Source organism: Psittacula echo, assembly GCF_963264785.1.
Source record: "Psittacula echo genome assembly, chromosome: Z".
Taxonomy (NCBI): Eukaryota; Metazoa; Chordata; class Aves; order Psittaciformes; family Psittacidae; genus Psittacula; species Psittacula echo.
This window is the reverse complement of record NC_137742.1, coordinates 76,628,006-76,652,913: the sequence shown is the minus strand read 5'-3', so window position 1 is coordinate 76,652,913 and position 24,908 is coordinate 76,628,006. Positions and strand designations below refer to the sequence as shown.

Below are 24,908 nucleotides of genomic sequence, written 5' to 3'. Positions count from 1 at the left end.
GGAGATAAATGCCATTTGATTTTAGGGCTGAATGGCTCTATAAACTTACCAGGGCTGGGTAAAAGTGTTCTATTCCATTGTGTAGTTAGTTAGGAGTCAGCTTGAAGTTATAAAACCTGTGACTTTTATCTTTTTTTTGTATCGAAAATAATCACTGACATTATGTGTTCTCCAAGTCTACTGAAGTGCAAGATAAAATGGGGGTTTGTAAATTCTAGTTTGTTGTTCCATTTTGTGTTGCAGTGGACTAGAAAGAGGAACACATGATCTATTACCTTGTCTCAGTGGAAGAGCTGATTAAATTCCTTCAGTAGAAATGAAAACATTGATTTGGTCTTGCCAGTAGAATTAGCCTTCGGAACAACAATTAACATGAGTTGCTACAACTGAGTTACTCAGTATCGCTCAGATCAGAACACTGGATCTATACCATCTCTTTTAGTCAATGATGATATTAATATTGGAAATCTGCAGAGTTATAAAATGTAAAAAGTCAATGTTCCATACACAGCTCTTGCACACGTTAGAATTCATTCAAGTGAAGATCTGCCTCTGTGTGACAGTGACTGTAGAGGACTTAGGCTTTGCTTGTATTTAAAAGTGACATTTTAAGAGATGATGTTAAGAAGCAAGAGCTGCCAGCTGGGAAAAAAGAAACCTGTAAGAAACTCAAAAGTATATAAGATAGCAGTAAGAATGTGCCTGAGAAAAAAAAAGTAGGCCAGTACATTCAAAAATGTAGTTTTTAAGCAATTTCAGTAAATACGTCTTATAACGAGAAATACTGCCATTTCTAGGAACAGCTGCTGAAAAGGACAAAAAAAAAAAAAGAACAACACACCAAACAACAAGGACAGAAAGACTGTCTCCAGGCAGCAAAATGAGATTTGCCATTTGAACAACACATCGTTTTCTCCTGGCAAATGATCATTCTCATCATCAGGCTGGCTTGCAGGCATGCTAATTACATTGATGTTGTAAGCCCACTGATTTCCATTGTAGACATGCTAGGAAAATGCAGTTTGTCTAGTGCAAATAGTAGTAATGATAATAGTGCAACTATTATCTCGTCTTTCCAGTTTTACATCCAAGAGAAGGTTTGGGTCTGTTGTTTTTTATTTTCTTTTTAAAGTTGGTTTTTGAAATAGGCAGATACTGAGAAGAAGCAATCATTAAGCAATTAGGTACATATGACGTAAGCTGGTTTCAAATTAACTGTAGTTAGCACTGTAAAAACAAAAAAATAAAAGTAGCGTCAGCATCTGTTTCCTGTAACTAGTGCGAAAGATCAGGCAGAGCTTCAGTAGTCAATACTGTAGTCAGTAGTCCAGTTTATTCAGTCAGTAGTTTATTCAGTCAGTAGTCCAGAATCTAAGTATTTCATCTCTCTTTGCAGGATTTGACAAAACTGATAAAGGGACGGTAGAGGGCTTAGGCTTTGCTTGCATTTAAAAGTGGTATTTTAAAAGGTGACATAAGAAGCAATAGTTGCCAGTGGTGGAAGAAAGCCTATCATGAGCTCAAGAGCCAGTGAGATGGCAGTAAGAATGTGCTTGACAAAAAAAAATATGAGTCTATACATTCAAAAAATAGGTGTATAGAAATATATCTACTGTGTCTGTGTTAATCGCTAGTGCCGTTGGACTACCGAAGCCAAAGAGACAACTAATCACATAATGAGCCAGGATATAGAACTGCCAATACATTTGTATGAAATGTTCTTCTTATGAAGCCTTCCAAGAAGAAAAAAGTGATAATGAGCAGTTTGTAATAGTAGTAGTAGTAGTAGTAGTAGTAGTAGTAGTAGTTCATGTACCTCTGTATAAGGCTGGATAAAGTTAAGTACTTCAGGGGTAAACCCTCAAACATTGTAAATCACTAACACTCCAAAGTCAACAGAACAATGTCAGATTATTCCTAATCAGGAAGGGCTTGTCTGTGCTAGTTTGAAGCCAGGATTTACCAGTTTGTGAGCTTTGATCTGAGGAAAACCTTGGGTTGGAAATACTCAGAATGAGAGCAAGGCTGGAATCAGAGCAAAGAATCACAGAAAGGTTGAGGTTTTCAGGGTACTCTGGAGGTCATCTAGTCCAGCCTCCCTGCTGAAGCCTTTTTCCCAGGACTATATCCAGTCAGGTTGTAGTGTCTTCATAGATGGAGCTCCACAAACTCACTAGAACACCTGTTTTGACCCCTGGGATTCATTACCACTGACCTTAGACATCATACAGACAGAATGAGGAATTGCTTAGTATTTCTATAGCAAATAGCCTTCTGAGGTTTTGTGTGAGTATATCACTTCTGAATTCCAATTCTAAAGTCACATTCAACCTTTTTCTGATCATTTTTTTCAACAGAAAAAAATCAAAGTCTGGAAAGTTGTTCATTAGCTGTTAACGCTCGTTTCTTCCTTGGCATCTGTTTTTAAAAGACTTTTTTCCATAAAACCCAAGAATGCTAGCTGTCTAGTAAATCTAGCTTTGCAGGAAAGTATACCATCATGTGTTTTTAAAGTAATGTCTTTTCCGTGTTTTTAAAACTCATCAGATTCACTTAATTCTAGTCTCTTAAACCTAGGCACTAAGTTGAAGGTAGTGATCTAGACTTGTTCCATGGTCAGTAGGTGCAGAAAGTATGATTACATTTGTGTTAAGCACTTTCTTAACAAATAATGGAATAATGGAAATTGTGGTTTGGAGTTGCCTGTTTCTTCCCACAGATGACACAAGGAGCCTATGCAGCTGGTGCAGGGTACATAGGTAGCTTTTTAATAGCTGAAGCTGAGTCATGTGGATTGCATCCCTATGTTTGCTTTGTTTGGTTGGCTACTTCTTAATGTAAACAGTTTGGAGTAATGTCCTTTTTTTATGATGAAGAGAGATACTGATAAGGAAAAATAAGGATATACATATAAAAAATGTATGTACAGATATGTTTAGATTATGTACAGATTGATGTTTAAGATACACCCTGGAGTCACAAATATATAATTTTACTACATTGCTATAAGAATGAAAGACTTCTTTCACTGCACATAGAGAAAAATAGCTTTCTGAATCTTCATTATGATTTTTTTCCCACCCTAATTAAAGTCCATGACCTTTAAATTAATTCGATATTTTTAATAGGACTTTGAGCCCTGATGGTTAAGCTGCTTTACATGAATATAACATTATACCTGCATCAGATAGCTTCCAGAACAAGACCTAAATGCCAATATTGGAATTTACAGTTATTAAAAAGTTAGATTTGTTATAAAAGAAGATGGAAACAGCTCAAAGACCATAAGAACTGCTGTTTCTGTGTAGTCAGATTTAGATAACATCTGCATGCATCCTCTTCCGCTGGCAAACGATCATTCTTACTGTCAGGCTAGTTTGCAGGCATGCTAATTATGCTGATGTTCTAATCCACTAATTTCCGTTTTAGACAGACTAGGAAAATGCAGATTGTCTTTCTGTGTAACTATGTCTTGTCTTTCCAGTTTTACTTCCAAGAGAAAGTTTAGGTTTGTTTTGTTGTTAGTTTTTTTTGTTTTTTTTTTTTTTTAAAGTTGATTTTTGGAACTTATTTTGAGAAGAAGCAGTCACTAGGCACATAGGTACATGTGTCATGAGTTGCCTTCAAATTAGGGTTTGCCAAAATTTACAAAGCAAATCAGTGAAATTTGCTGCTTCATTCAGTATCTCTGAAATTAGAAGACTGTGAATGTGTATATGCTTCTTACTCCAATTGAGAAGCAGAATATGAACTTTCCCAGTGCTGCACTGGTATGACTATTCTTGAGCTTGGACTTTCTTTTCCTGTGAGTGCTGACAGCTCCTGGAAATTGTAATATTACCATTTTAAGATATACTCATCCACTCTGTGTTAAAATTGCTAGTTTTTCTAGTACAAATATTGCCCCATGACATAGAAAAAAACAAGTTGTTTGGAATTAATTCAGGGAGAAAAGAGGATACACTACAGTATAATGCATTTGCCACATAGATAAAGTTTTTGTGTAGCATAATCCATAAACAAACCAAATCAATCAACCAGCAACAACAACAACAAAAAAAGACAAAAACCAAACTTGTATGTCAGTAAAGGCAGATGCATATAAATATAAACCCAAGTAACTCTGAAAGTTGTAGGTATCCTGAGTTCAGGCTGAACTTCCTTAGAACACTGTTTCATTAGCAAATTTCCTAACACAGCAAGAAAGCTGTTGAGTTTTCTTCCATTCTTCGAATAAATATTTCTATCAATACCTAAGGAAGGGAGAATTGCACAGATTTCACAAGGTTCAGCAGCAGCAGATAAAAAAATATTATTTTTAGATGCAAGTGGGTTCCTAATTTTCATTTTCACATGCCTAAGTTAAGCTTAAAGTAAAGAAGGTAGTTAATAGATCCACAAGTACACAAATTTCTTCCACACACAGCTGCTAAAGTCCAGATCCACTAGAAAATCTTGGGATTTGTAAATAGGACTTGGAATCGCATATCTTTTCATGTCATTGCAACTTAAGATAATAATAATTGATTACTATTATGCGGTAATAGGGGCTGTGGTGTCTGTGTCTGCTATTCCTTAAGTGTGCAACTATGACCACATAGCAAGTATTTTATAGCACAACTTGAAAGCTCCTATGAATTTACCTTCTATAACATGAACATAGGTTAATTCTTTAGAAGTTTTTTTAGTGTTACTCCATAATTTCAGTTTCATTAAGTTTAATTTTAGTAGCATTTAAGTGTCTATGAGTTATGTAAAACTGACTAATGTCAATACCTAAACATGGTAGAAATGTTATTTTTCACAGTGCCAACTTGAAATATTTTTTTGCATAGAGATTAATATATTTCTATGAGAGCTCAGCAAAGGAGAGAAACTTTACTGCAACTTAATTTTGTTTTTAATTCGTAATTGCTGCTTGAAAACAAAATAATATAAAGGTGATGTGTATGAGTGAGTTGCTGTATGCTGTTACTTGAATAGTGGTATAAACTCAGGAAGCATTTTGGTTTGGGTAGTTAGACAATGAGGCTTTTTCTTCCTGAAATTGCCATGGTGTGGTAGCAGTTTTATGCTGTGGCTGTAAGTTGGCCATATGGGTGATGCATCATGGTCAAGTTCTGCTGATCATTTTCCTGGGTTCTACACTCTCAGCTGGCTTTTAGGATGTGTGTCCACTTAGTCTAATAACCCCCACGTTAAGGATGGCTGTGCTTCTTCACATTGTGCTGCCATGTGCTTGGTGTAAATTGTGTCTATTTGTCATCCCCAGGTAGAAAGGAATAGGAGAGGAGATAGATACACTAAAGGCTGTTTTAAGAAGAGGACTTTGTTGTTCATATTCATAGAATCAGGACAAGAAATAATAAAAGGAATAAGAAAGATTCAAGTGGGACTTCAGTCAAACACTATCAACAAATGTTGATGTTGAATGCTCACTACTGGAGCTTTTTTTGAATAAAAAAAAGAGGCATCTAGCAAACATCTGTCAGAAATGGTGTGGCTGTAATGGGATGTGACATGTCTTGGGACAGAGTCTTTTCCAGATCGTTTGAAGTCATGTTTTTTTCTGATAGGGATCCACAAACAGCATATCTTCATTCTGGAAGTCTTCTTGCCAGGCCGGTTCCATTAAAGGCATTTGGACATGTCGTGGGACGCTGTCAATAACATTAATGTGATGGAATTCAGCACAAACATAAAACCAGCAATCACTTCACGGAGCAATACTAAAAAAAGTGACATTTCTGATGACAGCTTTGCAGATGCAAGATTTGGGATATACCCTTCTTTTTGAGCATAACAATAACCCTGCTTGGTTTGATGGTAGTCCAATAGTCCTGCCTTGGACAGTGGTCTGAAATGAATGCTTAATGAATGAGTGTAAGACAAGGGACAAGCAATAAGTAATGGTTCTTCCTTTGTGTTTTCCTTTCAGCTACCAGCAGTTTTCAGTTTAGGGAGTTCCTATATCAGAAGCTGTTATCTTCTTTTAATTACACTCCTGTTGTATAGCTCCCCTCTTCAACTGTGCTGTATGTTGCAGTTCCCCAGACGTTCTTCAATCCCTGTGCTTTTTGTCAGGAATTTACAATCCTATCCATTCTATTCAAAGAGCATAATGGAGAAACTGTCAAACTAGAACTAAGCAAATTAGTCATGAATAACATCCCTGCATTTCAGACACAGCACTATATAAAAAAATACATAATCTGTTTTCATTGTCTGAGCTGTCATCTTCATATGCTCCTGCACTATCCTGGAAGTCTAAGTTTTTGCAGACTTGCTCAGTATACAAAATGCCTCTGGCTGTTCATCAGAGGGATGTGAATCCCACCCTTTGGATTGCAGGCCAGTGTGGGAAAATACGTATAGAGAACCAAAGCCTCTGTGTGAAGAAACAAGAAAAATAAATAGGAGGCTGAAGCTTATATTGCGTGGTAGGAATTTATTCATGTATCAGCATTAATTACTGCAATATCAGTAGTTATCTGTAATTCCCATTGCACTAAAACCATGATAGGGTCCACTGACACTTCTAGTAGGAAGAGAAGCTGTATCTCTCAGCCACTTATCTGTAAAAGGCACTTTACAGAGTATGTATAAAGAAGAGAGAATTTTAACATTATTGTGTGAAAAAACAAGCTTTACAAGAACACTGCTTCATACATTACGTATGGACGGGCACTATAAGACTGCTAAATGATTGTCTGTATCCATCTAACCAACTCCAATAGAAACAAATCCATTGTTACCTGAAGAGAGCTATCCTTGACAGAACAAACAGGGCAAGGATGTGTGGGTGGCAGGGAGAACAAGATGAAGAGGAGGCTGAAGCCTAGATTGCATGGTGGAGAGCAGCATTAATTACTGCAGTATCAGAGGTCATCCGTAATCCCATTGTCAGCTTTGTATTCAGCACAATTACCGTGCTATGCTAAGCACAGCCAGAGTAATCTCATTCCAGAAAATGAAGCGCTTGGAGAAAGACAGGATTGCAGATGTCTAAAGCAGATTTGTTTTCCGCATGCCTTCAATTTTGCATCTGTTTGTTTGGATGACATTAGGTAGAGACAAACGAATGGAGAAAATGAAAGCTATATATTCATGCTACCAAGCAAAGCATGTTTCATCGTCAATAACAAGAAATCTTTTTCTTCTGTTTGCAGAGGCATAATCCTCACATTTTCAATTTTTAACCATTTGGAGGTTGCTTAATTTGTGAACTGACATAAATATAGAAGTCCAAATTAAATGTACTCAAGTAACATGTTTACCCAGTGCTTTCTGCTTATTATCTCCTACGGTAGTAATTCTTTATCTTAAAATGGCTTGTCTTGCTCCTGTTAAGAGTGTGAATCAGTGACATATTTCCCCATTCTAATTTACCTCTGAAGAGATACCAGTGTAAAACACATGGCTAACTGAAACCTTCTTCTGTTTCCTTTTGTACAAATATTTTTGGTCAGGAGGGATTTATTGTTTTAAAATTCAGGGGTGGAAGCACAGAACTGATCTTTTGTCTGAGGAGTTACTTGGTCCCCATGCTGTTGGTCTACAAATGAAATCTGGACTAATGATCATTTGCTTTATGGTTCAAAACAGTACATAACATGTCACATCTGCCTTCAAGGTAGATTTATAAACATGCCATCTTAAATGTGAGTTGGTGGGGATTCTTTGGAGAACTGAAAAATTATAAATGTATCATTTACTTTTTGTGTGTTGTTGACTTTTCCCATCCTTCATGGGATCCATTCACAATCATGTTGTTATTGGTACACCTTTACATTCTGTTATCTTCAGGGACAATGGGGCATTGTGGGCAAGGGTTTATGTTTGGTGAGAACAAAAGAAGCATCATTAGTTTGGTACATACCAATTGTCGCTGTAGGATTAAAACCAATACTGCTTGAGTTATTATTTTGCTATTTAATGACACTAAAATAACAGCTTCAGGTGACAAAACCTTCCTTGTGAATCTGTATTATCAACCTGTCAACCAGCTTTTTAATTGCTGGGTTTTGTTTATTTTTTTAAAGTTTCTAGCATCAAGGTTATTGTCATACCCCAGTGTGTCAGCATTATTAATAAAACCAGTTTTCTATTTAATGACTGATTTTGACCACACCGAACTGTACAGCATCACTATAGTGATATTACTACTCCCTTGGATACTGCAGTTTCTGAAGCTGTCATGATTTTCGTGAAATGAACTGTGGATTTAATAGAGGCAGATGTATAACAACAAAATATAATGCAGCTTGTACTTGTTCTGCAAAATATGTATCTCAGTTTTTCCATGACAATCTCCAAAAGCTGCAATTATTTCTTTCCTTCATTGTTAGTAGTCTATGGTCTATCACAGCTTTTAAGTGCTAAAATAAATAATTGATATTTTAACTTGCAGGAAAGTATTGTAAGTGTCTCAAATTGAGTATCTTGTGAAGAGGCTAGTCTGTAGCCAGTACTTTACCAATACAAGATGTTTGATGGATCCAGAGGTGGGTTATTCAGCTGAGAGTTTTCAGGTGAAGTAAATTTCTTGAGAATTCAGAGTAATAGCCCCATTAGAGCTTTTGTAAGGAGAAAACATGACTCACAAATCTATTGGAGTATTTGGAATTAATGAGCATATGGCTAAGACAGGCCCATTTGCTCTGTGGTATTTGACTATCCAAAAATGTTTTCAACTACTTCTTTTCAGCTGATAAAAGAAAGGATATTGGAAGGTTTTTTTGTAGAATAATATCTGATTAAAAATAAAGAACTAAAGGATGGGTAAACCTGCAGTCCTAACAGTGGAAGGAGCTTAGTCACAGAGCCCTAGCAAAACTTCTGCTGAAGTCCTGAGTGTTCAATAAATAAGAAAGAGAGCAAAATAGTGTGATAATTTAAGAAATGTACTTAGCATTATTAAAATGGACTGAGGAGTTTGAATCGTGAAATACAGATTGACCTGGCTGTGAAACAGAAGGTTAAGTTTCATGTGATCAAGTTCAAAGTAAAACTACTCAAAAAAACCAAAACAAATCCCTCATGATGTATGTGGAGGTATGTTACGTCTCAGGAAGAGATGGCCCTGGGTTAGCTTCCTCAAGGCCCTTCTGCCAGGGCTGTGCTTAGGGAATTGCTCAATTCATCTTCACTGCTATGGTCAGGGTAGCATTGCATTTCCAGTTCCAAGGTTTGGACCTTCAAAGAGGTTTTGAGCAGGATTAAGCTTTTGCTTAATTTAAGTTTCCCATTTTATGAGAATGAGCTGATGCCGTTTGGGGAGGTGAAAAAGATAATACTCTAAAGACAGATCTTAGCAGTGTGTACATATATATTAGGTTGTAAGGTTAATATTGGTTAGAAATTATTATCCAATATAATATTTCACATGCATCTCATGTTGTTCTGTTCGAACTGAACTCAGAAGTAGAAGTATCTCTAGTGTTTTAGTTTTAATTTTTAGGAGTGGTAAATCTTGTGTTTAACTCTCATTGAAAACCTGACAAACATGACAAACCAAAACTAGAACTGCAATTAATATAAGCTTGTGCAATGAAGTACCTGTTCCCTGAAGGTAGAGATTTTCTTTGGATTTCAGGAATAATCCTGGTAAAGCTGAGGAAGGTAAACACTTTTGATGTATACAGTTATAGCTGACAAATTAGAGTTAAGTGCTGTACTTGGTAATTTAACTGCGTTCAATTTAGAAAGGAAAATCCACCTGTCTTTTGTAGCACACATATTTCAAATACTGTTTAATGCATCTCAAGCATGAGAACTAACATGCCTTCGAATCAAAATTTTCCAGAAAGTCCTGGGCCTTAAACAGAGGCTGCCAAAGCTGGGATGTCTATAGGAGATGAAGGATCGTGATGTCAAATGCATGTTCTTCTTTTGAAAATTACCTGCTAAAGCAAATACTGTTATTGTGGCCCCCACTCAAAACTGGCCCTGATACATGCTGGGGCCCTGTCCTCATGCACGTGTTTTTCCTGTTAGGTCACTGAATAATACCAGCACAGCTGGCAGGGTCCTGACCCTCATGCTGCTCTCTGTGAGGAGACAGAATGCAGGTTCATGCTTCATGTCAGTATTAAAACATCTGTCGAGCCTCCATCCCACCTTTTTAAACTCCTCTTGGAAGCCTTCTTCTGTTTTCTCACATTTCCATTTTTAAGTCATTAATAATTTAGGATACCAGCTGTAAGTGGGTGGTTGATTTCCTGGTAAGCTGGAATCAGTCTTGTATGTACATCTGTGTGTTTGTGAGTTACACATACATATAAACACACTTATGTGCACTTTTTTTCTGTTGTGAAATGACAAAGATATTTAAGTAAGTAAATGTAAGAAACTCTTGAAAGTGCATCATTTCCCTAAAAAAGTAGAGTAGTTTGACTTGCAAGCAGTTTATACACAAAAGGAATTTATTCTGATTAGTTGAAAAGATACCAGAAACAGAGGTATGATTTGAACAGGTCTTTCATTTTTTTAAGTAGTGCTTGATAGCACAATGAAAACCAGCACTTTTCCAACATACATGGAGCTTTTGAACACATCCTGTATTGAGCCTGCCTATGCTGGTGACAAAGAATTTGTTTTGTTCTGGTATGGCTACACACCCGTCACAGCAGCAGGAGAGAGATGCATTTTGTTGTCTTTTGTGCAGCATGAACAGAGTCAAGTTCTGAATGTCAAGTGCTGAATGCACTGGCATTATAGTTGGCTGATACATAACACAGAAAAGTAGCACTAGAACTTTATATTCTAGCCCAGCTTCCTGGACTGCTAAAAATGTGGGTGAAATCATTGTATGGTGCAAGTCAGTTGTTAATTCAGCGGGGCCAAGATTTCATTTACACATATCCTGGAAGTAAGCCCTTTTTTTGCCTTTAAGAAGAAACATGTTCAGAACCGCACTTGTGTGGGTGTTTTGTTTATCTTTCCAGAACACAACCACGAGCTTGTCCACCCATAATCAGCTTAAAACTGCAATTTGGCTTTTGTCTTTATTATCAGTGATGCACAGTACTTGAAGGTTGTATTGCCAGCGACTCCCAGCATCATCTGCCTACCTCAGCTTCTGCTAAGAGCAGCAAATTGCACTGGTCACTTTTTCTTCTCTGTACCTTCGTATTAATGAGGAATTTAATTATATGTGACTTACTGCCCACATGGGGTAAGGATTTTGTAGTAGTACCACTTCAGAGTTCATTCTTGGGTACAGCTTGAGGTGAAGCACTGCCATGGTTCTGGGAAAATCAGAAGTGTAAGTAAATATCTGTCCTTTTCTGTTCAGATTTGCTGAAGTGCAGTTGATCCACAAAGCAGAAGATCTTTTAGTTACAGACTATTAAATTTGCTTTAAGCAGTTATTTCCATACTTAAATCTAAGGATCATTTTGTCATTGTATCTATACAACCCAAACTCACAACTCTTCAGAGAGAACAAGCTTAAAGAAATTGAAAGCTTAATCAATTTCATTAATTTTGAAATAGGACTAGTTATTTACAAGCAGTATTTTTGTACTTTTTTTAGTTCTCCAAAAAGCAGATGCTACTTGAGTTTTTATATCTCTTCTAATAAAGTATTTGACATGACAGTTTGGGTCTATTTGTATGCTGTTTGCAGTTACAGCCACTTGGGACTCAGAAGAGTTAATAATTTCAGTTGGATTCATTTATTTGCTTGTTTCCATTTGCAGGATGCTCTGGCCCGCTAGGAATAGAAGGAGGAATTGTGTCAAACCAACAAATTACTGCATCATCCACTCATCGGGCTCTTTTTGGACTCCAGAAGTGGTACCCATACTATGCACGGCTTAATAAGAAGGGTCTTGTGAATGCTTGGACTGCTGCAGAAAATGACAGATGGCCGTGGATTCAGGTAACAGATGGAGCTGAGGAGAAAAAAAATCTCCTTGATTCAGTTGCCAGAGTCACTTAAGAAACTGATGAAGACAAGTGGTAAACTAACAGCTAGATTCTTATCCACTGTCTGAAACGAGGCCCAGACTAAAAGGCACTATTAAGTGCAAAACAGTAATAATCTTGACTTCACAAATGCATAAATCCTTATATCTAAAAAACGTGTTCATACGTTTCATTGTGGCTCTAAACTATGGAAGCAAACTTAGAAAGACTTTTTAAGGAAGCTCCTTTCCACATAGGTTACATTGCTCATTAGTTCCTTAGTGGCATTTTGCAGCAATATCTCTTGGTAGGGATACTTTGACACATTCAGCTTTCCTTGGGCATTATTCTAGAGTGCTTTAATGGGGTTTTGGCTGTAACAGAGCTCACAGGAATAGTTTGTTGTCTCTGCAGACCTGCTCTGGGCACACAGGTTAAGTAAGTATTGTGTGCATCATGCTGTAAGTAACAAGAACTGTTTTAATTAAAGTTGAAATAGCTATTAGTTCAACTTCATCCATGGGGCTGAAAATGCATGTTTTTTTTTCATTCCCACTCAAGGATGTTATGGCTAGAATGATTCAAATGGCAGTGATTTTGTTCTGGACTGGATTTCTCTGCACCTAGCAAGTGACTTCAGTTAAAGTCCTGAAGCAGTGTATATGAAGTCCTGCACCTTTATTATAATGAAGATAATGATTTATCTAGTGATGGTTACAGCTTTTATGTTTATGGTGTTTTCTTCTCATGTTATGTGAATTGGGCTAAGCTTTAGCATTTTCAAATGTTAGTTAATAAAGGTGATGTTAGATACTTATCGAATCATTGAATCATAGAATAGTTAGGGTTGGAGAGGACCTTAAGATCATCTAGTTCCAACCCCCCTTCCATGAACAGGGACACCTCATGCTAATCCATGTCACCCAAGGCTCTGTCCAACCTGGCCTTGAACACTGCCATGGGTGGAGCATTCACAGCTTCCCTGGGCAACCCATTCCAGTGCCTCACCACCCTCACAGTAAAGAATTTCTTCCTTATATCCAATCCAAACTTCCCCTGTTTGAGTTTGAACCCATTACCCCTTGTCCTGTCACTACAGTCCCTGACGAATAGTCCATCCCCAGCATCCTTATAAGCCCCCTTCAGATACTGGAAGGCTGCTATGAGGTCTCCATGCAGCCTTCTCTTTTCCAAGCTGAACAGCCTCAACTTTCTCAGTCTATCTTCATGCAGGAGGTGCTCCAGTCCCCTGATCATCCTTGTGGCCCTCCTCTGGACTTGTTCCAACCATTCTACGTCCTTTTCATGTTGAGGACACCAGAACTGCACACAATACTCCAAGTGAGGACTCACGAGAGCAGAGTAGAGGGGCAGGATCATCTCCTTTGACCTGCTGGTCACGCTTCTCTTGATGCAGCCCAGGATACGATGTTTCTGGGCTGCGAGCCACACTGAAGCTGGCTCACGTTCATTTTCTCATCGACCAACACCCCCAAGTCCTTCTCTGCAGGGCTGCTCTGAATCTCTTTTTTGCCCAACCTGTAGCTGTGCCTGGGATTGCCCCAACCCAGGTGTAGGACCTTGCACTTGTCATGATTAAACTTTGTAAGGTTGGCATCAGCCCACCTCACAAGTGTGTCAAGGTCCCTCTGGATGTCATTGTTTTCCCACATATTTTGTCATTGTAGTCAATATCTTTTGCCAGTATGGTCAGTAAGTGAAGAGGGTGCTTCTCTCCCACCACAGGAGTAGCAAAAGATGCTACCTGAGCATATTGTCTACCAGGTCTAAGCTGAACTGTTCATATGTCCCTCAGGTGTGTCTTCTTGAAGTTACCTTTGCACATCATTTTTGCTCATACTCAAGTTTTTGTACTGAATACCATTTGTAAGTTTTCTAAGCAGTTCCCAGACATATGGGGTGAAAGCATACAGGGTTACTTGTTCATTTTTCTTGTTTGGAGAGCCGGCAGAAAGCGCTGCTTGATGAAGTTTTCTGAAACTGGTGTGATGAAAGTGCTAGATTTTGTCAGTTCTGAAAAATTAACCTGATGTGACTGTTTGTTATTCACTGCAGAGTGAAAACACAAAGGCCCTTCAATGTATCTAGGTCAGTTTTCTTCCATAAAGACCGGAGGGATTAGGAAGTCTCTAAAATTTATACACTGAAAAAGAACTGGAAAGAATAATGCTAAGAGACTTCCACAGAGTTGTTTTCACAGGAGTAGGAAGCTAATGTAATATTAAATGAGTAAGGAAAAAGTCAAGGTTGCAATAGCTTTTGGGCTGCTTTAGGGTGTGGGCATTATTAGATAAGCTACAGAAAAAATTCAGAACCATTTAGCATTGGCCGCCTAGACATGTCTTTACTAGGAGATGAACTGGATGAGAATAGCTAATGGTATGTTGCTTCCACGTTTGTACTTGGCACCATGGAGGCAGCTATCAGGCGTCTGTGCAGGTTCTACCCAGACCAGAACAGTGTTTGCCTTAGACTTGTCTCCCAGGGAAGTTTTCCCTTTGCTCTTGCCTGGAAAGCAAGTTGGAGAAAATGCGTCTACAAATTTCAGCCCATGGCACTAGGTTTGAACAGTTTGTTCTTTTTTGGAGTTAGTGACCGAATCTAGGAAGTGCTATTCCCATGCAGGTTATTTTGTAGTTTTGACAGCTATAGTATGTAAGGACTTTCTAGAAGCTGATTAATTGATATGATTAATTTGTATTAAGCACATAGCATTCCCTTCTAATTTTTCTTTTAAAGTAAACTGGACTATAATTTTCACAAAACTTGCTGAGTTTATTTTCTTTTTCAGTTCACTGCAAAAATAAAAAATACTCCTCATAATTTAAAAGCAGAAATTTAAATCTTGAGATGATTTTTATTTTTTTTTTTTTTTAATTTTCTGAAGACTTTTCTCCTTAAAAAAATCTGGGAACAGAAAAGCTAAAATTTTTCAGGGAGATGATACTTGTAGAGAAAAAAGTACTTTTTAGTGTTCTGCAGAAGCCCTGTTTTGATTTCACAAGGATATAGACCTCCACAGACTCACACTTTCTGCATTGCATAGTAGTTCCTTACATCAGAGAGCCTTCTTGTTCCTCAAGCATGAAATGCACTGTAAGAGACAGACAGTGCCTGACCCTTGTATAGGTGAACAGCTTCTGTTGAGAGAAGAGGAGAAGCAGAAATCCCATATCTTATTTTTGGACAGCTTCTGTAATGGCCAGGAAGATAGTACAGAAGCATTTGTAAAATTACAAAAAGTCACCCTGATCTGTGCCAGGTTTCAGGCTACATTCCTTCTGGTCTTGTGGGAGAAATATTCCCTCTAACAATAGCCTAGTCTGAGTTTTTGCTTTATCATATCACCAGCTTGTTTCTAGATCCTAACTTGAGTATTCTGTGTATGGGATCATTTCCATGTTAGTCTGAGTGATGAAACTGCAGGTCCAGAAGATGGGTGCTGAAAAATGGTGTGAATGCTTGGCAAAGATTAAGTGGAAAGTTCCAAAACCAGAATCTCTATTTTTAGGACATGGAAATTAACATTTAGCTCAGTCAACCTGAAGCAGCAGCTTGTTGCCCACTTACAATTTCTAATACGAGATAAATTCTAAAGGAAGCTGTGTATAATGGGCAAAGTCCCACAAAGTATAATTACGTACAGGCCTGGAGCTATTTTTGACGTGTTCCATCATTATCAATTTTCTTTGCAATTTAATTTCTTTATTTATATGCATCTTGGCAAATGAAAGTTTTGAGTGCTTTGCTTATAACTCACTTGTAATGAATGCAGAGTTTTTTCTCTAATCTTTCAGGTGTCTGACACATATGAACTAATTAGTATTCAATTTCATTTTCCTGCACTCTCCCAGTGAACTGAAAATTGAAATTGCCACTTTAAATTTACACTCTCAGCATGTAATTAGTAATGGCACTACAATGCTTGTAATTGCCTTGTGATTTAAAGGTCAGTGACCATGTTTTTGAAAGCAAATTAAAGCCAGAGTAAGTCGTATCTGCCTTGTAAAGTTCTGCTAACCTCTGTTTCTCCTCAGGCTGGCTGTAACAAAATAGCACCTATGTATACTGTTTAGCACTTTATCAGTGACACTAACTTTTCATGTTTCCAAACAGGAGAAAAAATCCCACACTTCTATTTTTCATAATTGTTCCTGAGATTTAACTAAAATGCCTGTTGCTCGATGTAATCCCTTTGCTTTTTTCTGGTAACAAGTCTTTCTTGTCAAACCTCTTTTTTTTTAAGAGAGGACTGGTTTCTCTTTTCCCTTTTGTCATTTTTCATTTATGGGTATATAACAGTGTATTTATGGTGGAAGTACGCTATTTCTCTTTGTTCTGATTTCACTTCATCTCTGTTCCTTACTTGTGCTTATGTATTTTTTTTTTATTCATATATATTTTGTCAAGATAATATGGATTAGAATAGACATGGCCAAGGGCAGGATTGATGTTTCTATTATCTCCACCATATCTGAAGTCGTTGTAACTGAGAACCAGTAGCGCAAACTGCTGGCAGGAGCAGGACCTTCTAAATGTTACTCTTCTCTAGTTATTTCTAACCTAGGTAGCCATTCCTATACCCTTGCATTTTTTCTTCACCTCCAGTTTCACCACCCAAACCTAAAATTTCTTAACTCATTTTCCCCCTATTCATGACTAGTTTCCCTTTTGCTTCCATAATATATTACCCTCTTTTATGTCACTGCAGTTACTATTCCTGTGATACACACAGACTGCAGACATGGTAAATATGCCAAAAATCCATAAACTGAAATGTCATGAAGAGCACTGTAACATATCATGTGTAAGAACACAAGATAGATGGAAAAATTTGGTATAACTAGCAATGCAAGAACTAGCATACAGTACCAAAATCCTAAATCAAGTCATGCATTTAAGATGTATAAGTAATTTTGGAGGAAAGATGCATATTTAGGAACTATGTTGCGGGATGAGAGAGCAAGGTGGGTGAATATTGTCCCATAAAATAATAGTCTTGCTTCTTTATTCTTTTGGAGTAAGTATGATCTTTTTGTACTGCAAATAATACCAGTGCAACGGGTTCTGGGTCAACAGATGAACCTTCCTAAATGTTAGTTTGCATCAAACCAGTAACACACACTACCTACATTGCAAAGCCTGGAGTGGAGGTATTCATAGCAGAGTTTCAGGGTCTCCTGCACCGCATTGCAGGAGAGGCTGGGCTAGAGTGGGTGATCAAGATACTGGACAGTCCTAAGAATATTCACCTCAGAGATACATGATAGATGGGATTGTGAAGAGGATCCCTACTTGATGATGAAAAAATTTTAATGCCTTACCAGAGACTGCTATGCTTTGCAGTCTTTTGGACATGGAAAATGTTTTTACAAGGTTAATATTAATCAACAGCCACCAAGAGCATAAATTACATCTGGAAAATGTTAAGAAAATGAACTAATTACTGCGTATCATATGACTGTGTGGAAGCTGTGACTGAGCACCTGAACTGTTGCTGGAGAAAAATAAAAAAGCTATTTTGCTATTGCTCATTAAAATAGCAGCAAACATTTCTCCAGAGTCATCAGTATGGTTACTGATTGTTTTTTAAATAAAACATTCAAATATTTAATTTTATTATTGTGAGAAGGAGTAGGATTCATTTACAAAACAGCTGGACCACTCAGTTCAGTGGCACACTCAAAAAATGGGACATAAATTTGGCTCAGGTTGAGTAGCTAGCTTTTTCCACCTAGTTTTTATTGCATACAAATATATCCAAAATGTTTAGTTTGGAGGTTTTATCCCTTTCCAGGTCTATGTCATGTATTTTATTCTTTTTGGGGAGTCAATTTCTGAATGTTAAATGTGATTTCGAAATGGAAAATTTAGAAGTCTTATTTAGAATATATGAAAAGAGCATTCTAATTCTAGCATTTGTTCCCTAACTGGCTTTTCTGAAACTACAAGCTTAAATTCAGATGAAGCTCCGTATTTTGATAAAGAACAGTTTGATGCTGGTCTTAATCCATTCTCCACCCAGCTTGTAATTCATGTTTGGGATTGCTCTGACCCACTAAGTGCAATTAGAGCCACAAAAGTATAGTTCTTATAAAGCTTGTTCCCAGAGCAAGAATCAGAGTGATTAATTACGGACCAATATATTAGGCATCCCATTAAATGAATGGACGTGTTCAGTGCCTTAAGGATATGCACAGACTCAGCATGCTGCATGGATGATGACAACATTTATCCAGAGAAAACAGAGCATGACGGTCTTCCTTAAGCATTCACTAAAAATTTGCCTGAGGACTAAATAGATTATCAGTGTGTTCTTAGATACGACGTTTACATTAATATAGTTGAAATACAGCGGATTTGTAAAGCACAGTGATGAGGATACTTGTTTGAGAATATCTCAGTTCTAGTTTCTATTCCTGAAGGCATGTTGGTATGTTATTTAGTGATTACTGAGAATGCAGGGTTTTTGTTGGGTTTTTTTTGTTTGGTTTGGTTTTTTGTTTGTTTGTTTGTTTTGTTTTTTTTTTTTTTTCTTTTTTTTTTTTTATATCTAAATATATTGGAATAATGTTTTTGGGGGGTAGAATGTATGTTTTTATTTGTGGCTTAATTTGATTTTTACACAAGTGTCTCCCATACCACCTGTTGTTTCAGTCCCATCTTCAGCCTTACATGTTGGGGGTTTGCAGTCGCTTATACTGGTGTGGTTAATTGTGTATCTGTGAATGTCAAAATCTAATCATAAGTACTATGAAACACAAAAAATGCTCTTACAATAAAAATTTATAAGTTCCATCATTCTTACTCTCAAGCAGGAATCAATGATGTGTTTCGTAGTGCTGGGGTTTTTTTCTCAAAAAAAAAAAAAAGGTAAGGAAAAAATCAGCAGATTCTACATCCTAACTTCCAAAGAGCAAGTATGAACCAGGTGATAACTATTTGCTAATAAAATGATAAAACCCAAAATACACAGAGGTCTTGCAGAACATTCAGTCAAACATCTGTTAGTAAGAGCTCTAAGCAAACTACCATCTGTCGAACTATTCATTTTGTCAAAGTTCATTTCCTCATTCATGAGTACTGTTGTATCAGCTTCCAAAAATACCTGTCATCATAGATTAAATGTTTAATATTACTTAATATAGCTCTCAGCTTAGTATAATGTGGCCAAGTGAACCTTATGAAATACAGTCTCAGAGTCATCATGTAAGGTGGCTCAAACCATATAAGAAGACTTAATTTGCTAAACACTGAAAAAATTATTAAAGCTCTGCTTTTTTTTTTTCTTTCTTTGTCAATACTCCAAAATTTTATTTAATGTCATAGGAGGATTTCCCTGGGGGATATTAATGACTAGCAGTAAGTACCTGAAAGCCCTTGGCAGGTGAGAACAGAAACTAATAATGAAAGTGCAGCTGAACTCTCTCAAAACTATCCCACGTAGAACCTCTGAACTGCAGGAATTAGGATGTGACATTTCATGACACATACTCAAGTTGATGCAGACACTCAAATCCTCACTTATTACCACCAAGCCCTTTTTATCCCCTTGTTCGGTACTTTCCCAACCTGCACATGCATACAACATTCAATCTTATTGGCCCCTGTGAAACTCTCCAAGTAAATAGTCCAATCACAATGTTGCAGACCCTCTCACAGCCCCCACATTGTCTGGCCTTCAAGTTTGATTCGCCACAACTGCATCCTGGCCCACCCTCCCAAGGCTTGCTTTGTTTACCTTCCCTGTCCTTCTAAGTTCCAACTCATCTCCCCAGGGCTTGTCAGAGCACTAAGGTCTCAGAGCTCATTGCCAAACTCTTTTTCATGCAAATCTTATCACCTTCACTCCCCACTTTAGGAGAGATCTTCAGCTAGTCAAAAACTGCCTTAAGTTCATTGACTTCAGTGGGCTCACTCCCAATGTCAGCTAGCTGCAGATCTCTCTCAGCACCTAAGCATTTAGTTTGCAGGATAAAAACATAATTTATGTACTGAAAATGGACAAGAAAACAAAAGGACTGGGAGCCTATTTCTTAGTGTAATCATCCAGATAGTCCCTCACGTCCCATATCTAGATATCTATTTGATATCATCTTCTATCTCCTAGGTTCATTCTTTGTACACCCAAACCGCCCACACACAGATGTCTATCGCACAACTTCTGACTCAGGTTTCAGATACACAAAAGCAGTCAGTTCAGAGTTAACATCCCCATGGCAACTGAAACTTGATGATGTTACGAACACTTTCCATAACATGCTTTGTCAGGCTGTCTGCCAGTCTTAATTCATTATTTCATGTAATATGGCCGAATAACTGAAGTAACAGTACTTTTAAACACACTGTTTCATGCATTTGTAACACCATCCATTTTGACTTAATGTTTTTTTTTTCACATTTGCCATCCTGACATTAAAAGTAATCGAATCAGCAAGTAATGACAGAAGTAAGAAAATCTGTGCCTGTCTGGTTTCTCATGTCAGTAGTAATGCATGCGCAGATGCCCCAGCACCCGTGTGGTGTCTCACCAACTGAAATGGAGTGGTGTATGTGCATCATAGTTCTTCTGTGGAAATTACAGCTGAGAGAAGCTCGGATTGTTCAGCCTGGAGAAGAGAAGGCTCCAGGGAGACCTTAGAGCAGCTCTCAGTTCCTAAAGGGCCTACAAGAAAGCTGGAGAGGGGCTTTGGACAAGGGCCTGGAGGGACAGGACAAGGAGAATGGCTTTAACCTGACAGAGGGGAGATTGAGATGAGCTCTTAGGCAGAAGTTCTTCCCTGTGAGGGTGGTGAGGGCCTGACCCAGGTTGCCCAGAGAAGCTTTGGCTGCCCCATCCCTGGCAGTGTTCAAGGCCAGGCTGGACAGGTCTTGGAGAAACCTGGTCTAGTGGGAGGTGTCCCTGCCCGTGACAGGGGTTGGAACTGGATGAGCTTTAAGCTGCCTTCCAATTCAAACCAGTCTGTGATTCTGTGATAAATGATACTGTGCTGAGGTGTGATAGTCAAACAAGTTGTATGTTCCAAACACTCACTTTCAAAAACAGTAAAGCAAACAAGCCTCACTTACAGTTACTCTTCTGCTAGGCTTGACTTTTAGAAAAAAGCTGTTTCAAGTTACTTCATTGCATCCTAATACATTAAGTGGGTTTTTTTCATGTGGTACTGAGGCATGTACATACCTTTACCTCTGTGCTGATGGCCCTAGAGCAGTTATGTATATGATGAGTTCATATGTGTGTAGGTAGGTCAGAAAAATGCAGAGCAATCTGCAGGGTAAAATGAGTACTGCTATAGCTGTGGAGAAGCAAGCATGTGGTCCCTGACTGCACCTTTGTATTTCTCTGTGATTTCACAGCTGGTGGGAAAAGTTACTGTTCTGTACATGTTGAAAGAATGGGAAGTCACCAGTACCATGATACTGCAGCAGAAAGCAAGGGCTAAAGTAAATTCGTAGTCCTTGACCCCCTTGGGAATGATGTGTGCCTTGTCATCTCAAAAACCTTTTAATGTCAGTGGAACATCAATTCTTCGGACTGAAAAATGGGAGTGTATTTTACCTTGCACTCTTATAACCTTCTTATTTTATGAGTGGTTAAAATAGAGACATTGTTCAAGTCTTGAATCTTTCAATGAGAATTTTTAGATTTTGAAGGGTTTTCTGTGTGTATTGCAAAACCAAGCAATATTTAACATTTTAAGTCTAATTTATTGCCTGTCATTTTTCTGTAGGAGAAAAAACTATTTTGAATAAACGTGCAAACATAGTTAAAATGTCTCACTGAAAGGTGACTTCTTGTGTTTGTTTATCAACTTTGTCTATTGAGTCTTAATTAGAAGAGATAATGAGAAATATATTGATTGTGATATCAAGATTGGAGGCAGCCTGGGCTGCAGTGATCATGCACTTGTGGAGTTTGCAGTCTTGAGGGAGGTGAGACAAGTAAAGAGTACAGTCATTTTAGGAAAATTTTAGGAAAATTTAGGAGAATTTTAGGAAAGCCAACTTTCAGCTCTTTCAGGAGTTAGTAGGACCCCCTGGGAACCCTCCATCTTGGACAAGGGAGCAAAACAAAGCTGGCAGCTCTATAAGAATGCTTTCTACAGAGCTTTCAGTCCCCAGGTGTAAGAAATCGAGACCTGCTGGTCAAACTAAAGGGCAAGAAGGAATGCTCAGGCAATGGAAGCAGGGATAGGTATATCCTGGGAAGAACGTAAGGACATGGCCCAGTTGTGCAGAGATGGTGTCAGGAAGGCCAAGGTGGAGCTGGAGCTGAACTTGAAAAGGGATGCAAAGAATAATTAAAAGGGCTTCTACAGGTATGTCCTGTAGGACCTAAAGTCCTGAGGAGGACCAAAGTAAGTGTGCTTTTCCCTGCCCCCAGAGTGCAAGGTGCAAGACTGGTAAACTGGTAACAACAGACAAGGAGAAAATTGAGGCACTTGAAGACTTTTTGGCTCAGTCTTCACTGCCAGGATCTCTCCCCATACCTCTCAAGTGGGTGAATTGCAAAGAGGGACCTGGAGGAGCAGAGTCCCTCCTACTGTAAGTGAAGATCACGTTTGTGACCATTTGAGGAACCTGAACATACATAAGTCTGTGGAACTTGATGAGATCTATCCCAGAGTCCTGGGGGAAGTGACTGATTCCATCACCAGTAACAGCTGGTGTGAGTTAGTTATTTAGTATGCATAAAATAAAGTTCTTGCCCAGTAGGTGTCCTTTTGGGGGAGAAGACAGGTTCAGCCCATGGACTGATCCCAGAATTAGATCCTAATTTCACATATTTATAGAATATAATTCAGGTTAGTAAGTCCTTGTAACCCTCCCACCATGTATGGAGTGGTCAGTTAATTTCCGTAAGGTTACATCATTGTCATTGAAAGTATAAAGTGTTGTCATGCTGACATTGTAGGAGGCCCTTGGATGTGTCCAGACTTTTCAAAGTAACATAGGTTTCAACTTTTAACCCTGTGCTTATGGAGCTGGTGTGACTGTAGTCATACACACTTTGTCACTGATGTGTGTAAAATTGTCTCGCTTTGCTTTTGCAAATACAAATCTAGTTTCCTTGTTTGGCAGCTGCTGTGCTGTTTATCAGGACATGGTGCCTTCAGGTTCCCACTCCTGCAAGGCAGTGCAACAGAGTCTGGCCGTGGGGCTTTTGCTCTGCTCCACCCTCCAGACAGTTTTTCTTAGCATATGCCAACGTTGCAGGATTGCCTGGAGAATTATCACTGGGTAGATTGCATGTGTGCCAACAACATCCCATCCTGGGAGTAGCAGCTGCATTTTACCCTAAGGTTTCCTCAGTGTTATAATATAACCTTGGGGATTGGAGAGAAGTGGTCTCTAATTTCCCCTATTTTCCTACACAATTCAACCAACATTCAGGTAATTTCTTAAGGTTCAGGAGAGTTTAATCATTTCAGCCAACTCATTTTTTTCTGTCATAGCAACTGAGAGTAAAGAAAACATTTGAATAGCACAGTCTTTTCAGCAGTCGCAAAGCCATCTGTCCCCCTTATGCTCACTAAGCTACCTCTTTATTCCGCTTGTGTCCCTCTAAAACCTTGGCCTCTCTCCCTACACAACCAGTCTCATAGCAACTAACAGATTATTCTCAAAGATGACAATATGTGGGAAGGATTGTTTTCAAATACTCCTATTTTTTTGGTTTGTCTTTCTTCCACACAGTTTTTAACAATGCGGATGGTCTAACAGTTGCCTGAAGTATGAGCAGCATCACCAGTCAGAAGTCCTAGTTACAGCTGGAACTTCAATGTGCCTTGGGTCCTTTATAAACTGACAACTAAAAAGACTCTGCACTAACTAGTCAATGTATTTGCAGATACATGGGAAAAGCAACAGAATGATATGGTCAGCATAAAGCCATCTATGGGTGCCAGGCTCACTGGAAAAGAAAGCTTTAAATAGGTATATGATGACTAGGACTGTCTTGACCAAGGAAGAAAGAGAGTAAAGATGTGTTATAAAAATTGAAATACTGCTTTGTGAGTTTCTGGCTGTGAGAGCATGAGGAGTAGTTACTCACCAGGAGTCTGCAAGCACAGATCTGTTGTGTCACTTGTTCCTCATGTACTCTTTGCAAAAGATCCAGACCTTGCTTGATAGTGGGATATGCAGCATCTCACAGTGCTGATGTAGCGAGAATTACATAGGAAAGGAAGTCTGCCCGTTGCAGAGTCCATGTCAACCATGTATTGTAGAACCACTTTTCAGTTAGAATCTTCCTTTACAGCAGTAATAACTACAATTTCTGTAGATAAGCTGCATAAAAAGACAGGGTAGTGAACTGTGGTTAAGGAGTGCTGTCAGCATTGATTGTTACTATTTTTTAGCACCGTTCTCACTTACTGGGTTTGTTCTGGTAGAGAAACTCATTAGGTTTAGTTTCCTAGTGTGTTAAAATAAGCTGAGAATGCAATGATCACAAAAACCCCAATAGGGATCTCACAGTGCCAGAGAAGTCTGATCTTCTGCATGTTCCCTACTATTCCAGATTTTACGTTTGCTCCCATCTTTCAATGGATGGGTTTAATTACAGGTTCAGCTTTAATATTTAAAAATAATGAAGATAATTTCTTCATCTGAGCAACAGATTTGTAATTTTCTATCACGTCCCTTTTTTCCTTGACATTTCTTGGTCTGAGAAGATACATAGGACCTAGACAAAGCCCACTGAAGTCAGAATGGGAATTCTACCAAGTTGTTCTTGTTGGGCTTGTGAGCGGTCATATTTGTCATCACAGTTTTATCAGAGTGGTTTAAAAACAAATGGAAAGGGTACAATAGGAAGTACCTCCGATATTTGCAATGGGCTCGTTAAGAATTTTCCCTGAGTATATTTTCATGATGATTTTAGTATTGTACCTTTTGAATTTACTTCTTTTCCCTAAAGAAGAGGATTTTTATGTAGGATTAAAAGAAAAACGCATGTTTGTTTTTGTGGCTTG

At 38.2% G+C, this 24,908-nt stretch overlaps 1 protein-coding gene across 1 annotated transcript in view; it reads left to right on the top strand.

Annotated features, from left to right (window-relative positions):
• The window catches only part of EDIL3 (EGF like repeats and discoidin domains 3), a gene marked incomplete at both ends in the record, with an annotated part of 259,331 nt that overhangs the window by 171,858 nt on the left and 62,565 nt on the right, over positions 1-24,908 (top strand). The window contains one exon of the mRNA XM_080637664.1: positions 11,703-11,884. Coding sequence (XP_080493790.1) covers positions 11,703-11,884 — 182 coding nt within the window. The remainder of the gene's footprint in view (positions 1-11,702; positions 11,885-24,908) is intronic.